Source organism: Myotis davidii, unplaced genomic scaffold (assembly GCF_000327345.1).
Source record: "Myotis davidii unplaced genomic scaffold, ASM32734v1 scaffold452, whole genome shotgun sequence".
In the NCBI taxonomy this organism is placed as follows: Eukaryota; Metazoa; Chordata; class Mammalia; order Chiroptera; family Vespertilionidae; genus Myotis; species Myotis davidii.
Window position 1 is genome coordinate 1,110,186 of NW_006284245.1, and position 8,934 is coordinate 1,119,119.

Sequence of the window (8,934 nt, forward strand, 5' to 3'; positions counted from 1 at the left end):
TATAAACTAACTTAAAAAATTTATTAATTACTCCAATATTGACTTTTATTACATAGTATTTTAAAATATATGTGTAAATAAGATTTTATATGTATACTAGAGGCCTGATGCATGAAATTTGTACAAGGGTAGGCCGTCCTTCCCCTGGCTGCTGGTACCAGCTTCCCTCTGGCACCCGGGACCTGGGACCTGGGCTTCCCTCGCAGCCCCGGCTTCATCTGAAAGGTTGTCCGGAAGGACATCCGGTCTAATTAGCATTTTATGCTTTTATTATAGATATTTATATATAATTATTGTAAATGTAAATTACATATAACGTATTTATATGTATACATTTTTATATAGGTAATATTTTGATTATATTATTGAAATTTATAAATTTAGTTTTTGTCTGGTTATACCTTGATATGGACATAGTGAAAAGTAGCAAATAATAGCAGAATGTAAGTTTACATGATTTTTCATTTAAGACTAATATTTACTTACATTTAGCCTAAGTAACATTTTAATTGTGTGTGTTTATGTGTATACATACATATACATATATATATTTGTATAGGTAGATAAATAAATCAATTGACTTGAATTTAAAACAGGTATATGGCATGATAAATCATCATCAGAACCTGCATTTCTATTAGGCAATCATCTTATATGTGCAAAAGTGGTGATATTATCAAAAGGAATTGAAAGACTTCAATCCAACTGATCGCTCTTAAAATACTGGCAATCATCTTATATATGGAATACACGGAATATTTCCATTAATTACCTCTAGATTTGTATTAGATTTTATATATCTCCTTTCTGAAAATGAACTTGTTTTATCATATGTAAGATCTGAGTAGTTCTTATATTAAAGGAATCTGACTTAAAAATGCGATTTAAATTTTTCTACATTTTAATTTTTATTAAATTTATTCTGAGAAAGAAAATAAAATCTTTCATTTCTTATTCTAAATTCAGATACAGTTTGTTAAAATAACAGTTGGAATACTAATGTTTTGATCATTGTTAAACAATTCAAAGAAAATTCTGATTTGTTAGTTTAAATTCCAAATAGGTAACTTTTCCAATTATCTTTCACAAATAAAATTAACCTTCAAAATTAATCTCTGATATTTTAGAAATTTTGTTTAGTATATATTTAATGAAGGCATTTTTTAAAAAAGACTTTAAAATGTTTTAAGTAATGTAAACATCACCACCTGCAGAGTATTAATATCAGCCTTTACAACAAAATGCCTGCCATGTACAGGATAGTAAAAGAACATAAAAATGGATGAAATCTGTCCCTCCTTAGAGACCCTTATAATCTAGAAAAATGAAGAGATTCTTTTTTTAAGACATGAAACTCCATAAGAACAAGCATCAGATCTCTCTTACTTACCATGATATCCCCAGAATGTAGCACAGTGCCTGACACATATAGGTGCTCAGGATTTGTACTGTCAGTGAATATATGGAAGAATGAATGAGCAAGCAAGCATTCCTGAAAAAGAGTATACTTTTAAAGTTAATAAGCAGTGAGGTGTTATTCAGTGGGCTTTTAAGGTAGTTCTCCTAATTTCATAATTTAATTTAATTTCCCCTGTTCCCTACGATGATGCATATTGGTTGGTGATAGTACACGATTTGGTTATTTGGTTGATGTGAAAGAATGAAATATTCACAAACCAGCAATTCCTCTACTGCCCTCTAGATGGGGATCCTTTACACTTCTGGCGTGGCTACTTTCTTCTTTTTAAAAATATATATATTTATTTAAGAAAGGAAGAGAAAGCTAGGAACATCATTGATGAGAGACAATCATTGATCGGCCGCCTCCTATTGGGGATCGATCTGTGACCTCCCAGGTCATAGGTCAATGCTCAACCACAGAGCCACATTGGCTAGGCCACTTCACGTTTTCATACGTGATTTTTCAGTTGCTACCCACTGTTTTCACTTAGGATCTTTTTTTACGTTTCTCTGGCTAAATTTCTAAAATAGTCATTCTTTGTTAGAAAGTCAAATTGGATAAAGATATGCATATTTATTTGATTTCTTAGTTTATATTTGTAATTTTTAAATGCAGGGGAAATGATAAATAATAAAGAAGAAAACAAGAGAAAGGTTCTATGAATTTAGGGAAGGTAAAAAGTGAGGTTATTTGGGAGCTCCATAAGACTAAGCATCAGATTTGTCTTATTTATTAGAATAACTTTCAGTTCCCATCTAACTTCACAAATTTTACTTGAAACAGCTGCTGTCTTAAGCGTCTTCATTAATTTCATTGCTCTGCTATGCACCAATGTGGCATTTCTTTGGCTAGTCACCAAAACTGGCAAGGTGACCTGCATGGTCAGAATTTTTATATCTACTAATGGACATTGTGCGATCTATCTGAAGATGTCACATTAATCCTTACCTGGCAGTCAGATAACTAAGAACTTGGGGGTTGGATTTCTGATGAACCAGAATAATGCCTTAAAAAAATTTATATAAAGAAACAAACATAGCAATCTCCTTATGGGTACACCTTTATATATTTTAATAGTAAAATGGACAAGTTAGGCCCTCCACTTCGAACTGGAAGACATGTGCAAAGGTTGTATGGCAGTGACACAAAATCAGACAGTGCCATCAAAAGACATGAGTTATTACCCATTTACAAGTAAGTATTTGTAACTCAGTTTGGTTAATCTATTTCAGATATTTCCTTAAAAACTTTATATACTGAATACTATAAACTTGTACATACCTATACTTAAAAAAAATCTTACTTTAATGATTTTTAAGCCACAAAGTGCTAAATAATCTTTTAGGACTTAAAACGACTTGATTTTTGGTGAACATTTCTATTGTTCTAAAGCTGTTTTTAGAGCATACATTTTATTCCATTCGATTTTAATTTTTAGAGGTTGAGAAAGCAGTCACCTTCAATAATTGTCATTTATTTTGTAGGAGTAATATTTTTGAAAAGAAGAATATAGGGAATATTATGCCATGTATATAATATATTACTAGATTATCTTTTAGTTAAGTAGATGATGAATTGTTATAAAAAGGCAGAAAAAACAATTCTATTTTATTTTTAAAATATATTTTTATTGATATCAGAGAGGAATGGAGAGGGAGAGAGAGATAGAAACATCAACAATGAGAGAGAATCATTGATCAGCTGCCTCCTGCATGCCCTCTCCTGGGGATCGAGCCTGCGACCAGGCATGTGCCCTTGACTGGAATCGAACCCAGGACCCTTCAGTCCACAGACAGATGCTCTATCCACTGAGCCAAAACAGCTAAGGCCCCGAAAAAACGATTTTAGGAAACATTTCATCTAGGGACCTCAGTCTTTTTGTTAGATGGTTATGAATTCCACATAAAACAGGAAAAGGATGTGAAATCCACTTTGGAACTCTTTCATGTGAGACTTCAAGGGTTACTAGTGTGGGCTCCAATACAGGTCTAGCCCTCTCATTTTAACATTATGAAATTAGGGCCTAATAAATTAAGTTACTTATTAAAGGTGAAAAATACATTATTAGAGTTCACTTAGGTAACTTTTAAACCAAGGTCTACTATCGTATATTCTCTTACCATGTATGAAAAGTAGTAAATTTAGATATACAATTAAATAAAGATGGAGCATGTCTTGAAGATATTAGCAGCCAGCAGCCCTGAGTTATTTTTAAGCAATTAATGATAAATCCTAGAAGGAAGTATCTGTGCCCTAAGCCAGTTTTCTTTGTACTACTGCTGTCTGAAGCAGATCTGAAAGAAACACTGACTAGCAGTAAGCTAGATTAAGTGCATTCCAAAATTAAACCTTGTCATAACTGCTGGAACTGTATATAGTGGGCAGATTCGACCAGGTGAGGCTGGGCAACATGTGTCAAGTGCTGATCAAGATAGTTCTTCCCAGAATCTAAGAATGGTTCCTAACATTCAGATTCTGCCTTTTAGAAGATGTTACTAAAATACGTGGTCGGCATTTAATATAGTGGCTATTATTCATAATCTTATTTTTTCCTAATTATTTAAACAACTGTAAATTGTTGATATGGTGAAATTGTGTGTGTGTGTGTCTGCGCGCGTATTTGTATTACCTGTATATCTTATGCATACGTTATATGGAAGTGATAGGATTTCTAACAAGACTTATTTCTAGAGCCAAAATATAAAAAATGAGTCCTTTCTGTTTCTCTTATGACTTTCAACTGGAGGAATTGCCATTTATTGGCAATTATTTTTTAGAAATTAAATTCCTAAAAAGTCACAGTAGCAGTTCTGCAACATCCTTAGAGGGGCTATCTAATAGCAGAGTAGAATACACCTCATAGATGGACTTGCAGTGACTATTTGAGGACCATTTGATATCATCTATGTACCAAGGTAAAAGATGATTTTTGTTGAAGTTTAGGAATAATTTAAAGTAACTATTCAAAGCAGCCTCTCCCTGAATGATAGTATTGCATATTAAACATAAGGTTTGTAAAACCTAAATTCAAGTTAATCATATAATTGTGCAAATTATTTAATCTCTCTGCCTATGAGTTTCTTTAATTTTAAAATGGGAATAATATCTTCGGAGATTTTTGTGAATATTAAAGTTACATATGTATCATATTTAGCATATAGCATTGTTTGAGAAATAGTAGATGTGTTACCTACATTATTTTCATGGTAGCTATTTAAAATTTTAGGAAATTCTATTCAACTTTATTGTATAAGTAGACAAAGAAGAATTTTAGCCAAAGTTTAAGAACTTTCTATGTAAAGGAAATTTGGAAAGCATTTTGCTTGTTTATAAATCACAACATTGCTTATCTCTGAAATGAAAAAATTCGAGTAAATCTCTAAAGAGGGGGCAGAAACTAATACTTTACTGAACATCTAGCCGCTACTTCAACAATGCACTTGGCCGTGCCACTTTGGTAAGTTACTTAGCCACTCTTCGCCTCGGTTGTCACATTTGTAAAGTGCAGTTATTAATTCTACCTACATCATAGGGGTATTCTGAGGATTAAATAAGTTTATATGTAAGGTATATATAAATAAGCTTATTTATAAGAAGATAATTAGAAATATGACAATACCAAATATAGTACGCACCATTGCATAAATGTGAATTTGTAGTAGCAGCAATAGCCATAGTAATAATAATAGTATTATCAGCAGCAGCATTGCTAAATGCTCATATAAATTGCAATTTAAATCATGTAACATCCTATAAGATAAGTGAGGATGGTCCCATTTTATAAATTAGGGATTTTGGTCTCTGAGAGGTTGACCACCTTAACAGAGTTGGTTATAGCAGTTGGGATTTGAATGCAGAGTCATCTGCATCTCAGAACCCATCCTTTCACCATTAACTGTCATACGACCACCTTATTTTCCTTGGATTCCTGAAGTCTCAGAAAGGGAATCAGGGATGTCCTCACCAAAACTTTCCCACTACTGACAGTGATAGCCCAGACTGTGTAGTTAGTGAAATTAAGTTTTTAAAGGGAAAATTGTATTAACCCATTTATTTGAGTTGATATTCCTCACAACAGATTTTCATATATTGAATATTACTTTTTAAAATAGCTAGCTGATGTGTAAAGTGGGTAGCTGTTTTTTTTTTTATCACATCTCATATGCTTAACATATTATTTAAAAATTATTTGTAGGCATTTAACAAACCACATCTTTATTTTGAGGGAACTGTCGATATTAAACTGTAGATAACTTGAAGATTTTCAGAATGATTAACTTAAACATTTCATGTAAAGCATATATACATATTTTAATTGATTTTATATACCATCAAGAGAATGATAGTAAATGCAAAATGCTTTGGCTTATCTTTAGTTTTAACTACTATTGTTTTCCATTTAAAAATAATTATTTGAATTTTAATCTTTTGACTTAACCTGTCTACAGTTTCTAATTATTTTTCTAATGCAAATAGCAATTTGAGAAGTAAATGATTATTATTCAATACTTTTTCATTGCCACCTTTTTCCCTTTCTAGCGCTAACATCAAACCTCGAAATTCCACACCACCTAGTTTGGCACGAAATCCTGCCTCAGGTGTCCTTACAAGCAAGAGAAAAACATATGGTGAGAGTTACATAGCCAGGTATGTTTAGCCCTGGTATTTTAATAACCAAAATAAAAAATGAAATGTGTAGTTTTCCAAGGACCATATACAAAAATGTACCAGGCTTTGATAGAAAATCTGATTTTTTTCTTTTGTTTTTTATTTAATCTGGCTTTTAATTTGTTTGCTAAAGAAATAGTTTGGACATAAATAATATTGACCTATACTTTGTAGTTAGAATTATTGTTATAAATGTTGAAGAATAGTTTGTTTCCACTGGATTAATTTGTTTTTCATGTCTTCGTTTTTAACTGCAACATGGTTATTTTTATCTCCACAAAGTGAATAATAGACTCTTTAAACCACTGCTGTTGTAATTTTCAGCAGCATTTTAATACATTTAAACCCCTCCACTGAGGTTGTGATTATTCATCTACTTCCCTTTCTAATCTGTCCCAATTATATACTGGGGATATGCCTGCAACCAAGGTACATGCCCTTGACCAGAATCGAACCTGGGACTCTTCAGTCCACAGGCCGACACTCTATCCACTGAGCCAAACCAATTAGGGCGATCTATGATTTTTGTCTTGTAGTCTGTTTTGCAGTCTGTAGTTGTCTTATGTGCTGTATCATAGTTATTGATTTGCAAATATTATATCAGCTTTGCATCCCCGGAATATATTCCATTTGGTCATGATGTATGATCTTTTTATCTTATTTTATTTTTAAAATATATATTTCTTTATTGATTTCAAAGAGGAAGGGAAAAGAAGAGAGAGATAGAAACATCAATGATGAGAGAGAATCATTGATCAGCTGCCTCCTGCACACTCTCTACCGGGATTGAACCTGCAACCCAGGCATGTGCCTTTGGCTGGAATTGAACCTGGCACCCTTCAGTCGGCAGGCTGATGCTCTATCTACTGAGCCCAGCCAGCTGTGTGATCTTTTTAATGTATTGTTGGATCCAATTTGAGAATATTTTGTTGAGGATTTTAGTGTCTGTGTTCATCAAGGATATTGCCCTGTAGTTCTATTTCTTTGTCATGTATTTATCTTATTTTGGCATTAGGGTAATGCTGGCCTCATAGCAAGAGTATTCCTTCTTTTTGGAATTTTTTTGAATAGTTTGAGGAGCATAGGTGTTAGTTCTTCTTTGAATATTTGGTAACTTTCCCCCATGAATCCATCTGGACCAGGGCTTTTGTTTGCTGGGAGGTTTTTGATTACTGCTTCAATTTCATTAGTAATTATCGGCCTATTCAAGTTTTCTGATTCTTCCTGATTGAGTTTTGGAAGGTGGTAGTTTTCTAGGAATATGTCCATTTTGTCTATTTATTGGAATGAAGTCATTTGTAATATTTTAATATCCTTTGTATTTATGTGGGGTCAGTTGTTACTTCACCTCTTATGTTTCTGATTTTGTTTAGTTGAGTCCTCTCTCTCTGTTTTCTGGTGAGTTTGGCTAGAGGTTCATGAATCTTATTAATCCTTTCCAAGAACCAGCTCTTGGTTTATTAATCTTTTGTATTATTTTTTTGATGTCTGTGTCATTTATTTCCTCACTGATCTTTATTATTTCCTTCCTTCTACTTATTCTAGTCTTTTCTAGAGTTGTTCTCTTTCTAATTCCTTAAGTTGTGGCATTAGATAACTTATTACCAGTTTTTCTTGTTTTGTTTTTTAGGTTGGCCTGTAGTGTTATAAACTTCCCTCTCATGACTGCTTTCACTGTGTCCCATGGGTTTTGGATTGTTGTGTGTTCATTTGCATTTGTCTCTAGGGTGTCTTTTATTTCTTCTTTGACCTCGTTGGCAACCCATTCATTGTTTAATAGCATGCTATTTAGCCTCCATGTGTTTGATTGTTTTTGAGCATTTTTATTGTAGCTGATTTCTAATTTCATGCCATTGTGGTCTGAGAAGATGTTTGATATTATTCAATCTTCTTGAATTTGTAGAGATTTAGCTTGTGTTTTATCATGTGGTATATCTTTGAAATTGTCCCATGTGCACTTGAGAAGAATGTAATTTTGTAGCTTTGGGGTGGAATGTTCTGAAGATATCAATTAGATCCAATTCGAGTGTCACTTTGGATTGCTGTTTCTTTATTGATTTTTGTCTAGAAGATTTATCCAGTGATGTCAGTGTGGTATTAAAGTCCCCTACTATGATTGTATTGCTATCAATCTCTCCCTTGATAGCCTCCAGAAGTTTTTTTTAATATATTTAGATGCTTCTATATTTGGTGCATATATGTGTACCAGAGTTATAGCCTCTTGTTGTATTGATCCATTTAGTATTATGAAGTGGCCTTCCTTATCTCCTGCTTTGGCCTTCACTTTGAGGTCTGTGTCAGATATAAGTACTGCTACCCCAGCTTTTTTTTCATTTTCATTAGCATGGAAAATTTTTCCATCCTTTCAGTTTTAGTTTGTATGTGTCCTTTGCTCTAAGGTGTGTGTCTTGTAGAAAGCATATATATGGGTCATATTTTCTTATCAATTGAGCTACCGTATGTGTTTTGATTGGAACATTTAATCTATTTACATTTATGGTTATTATTGACTAGAGGCCCAGTGCATGAAATTCCTGCACTTGAGGGGGGAGTCCCTCAGCCCATTCTGCGCCCTCTCGCAGTCCAGGACTCCTCAGGGGATGTCCGACTGACGGCTTAGGCCTGCTCCCTAGCGGGTCTAAGCTGTCAGTCAGACCTCCTTAGTACTGCCGTGGAGGCGGGAGAGGCTTCCACCACCACTACAGCATTTGCCAGCCATGAGCCCAGCTTCTGGCTGAGTGGCCCTCTCCCTGTGGGAGTGCACTGACCACCAGGGGTGCCGGGAGCCGGTCCATCCTTGCTGT

At 33.8% G+C, this 8,934-nt stretch overlaps 1 protein-coding gene across 1 annotated transcript in view; it reads left to right on the plus strand.

Annotated features, from left to right (window-relative positions):
- ZC2HC1A (zinc finger, C2HC-type containing 1A) overlaps positions 1–8,934 on the plus strand; it is a 39,366-nt gene that overhangs the window by 24,380 nt on the left and 6,052 nt on the right. Inside the window, exons 8-9 of the mRNA XM_015568663.1 lie at positions 2,540–2,656; positions 6,002–6,109. Of these exons, the coding sequence (XP_015424149.1) occupies positions 2,540–2,656; positions 6,002–6,109 (225 nt within the window). The remainder of the gene's footprint in view (positions 1–2,539; positions 2,657–6,001; positions 6,110–8,934) is intronic.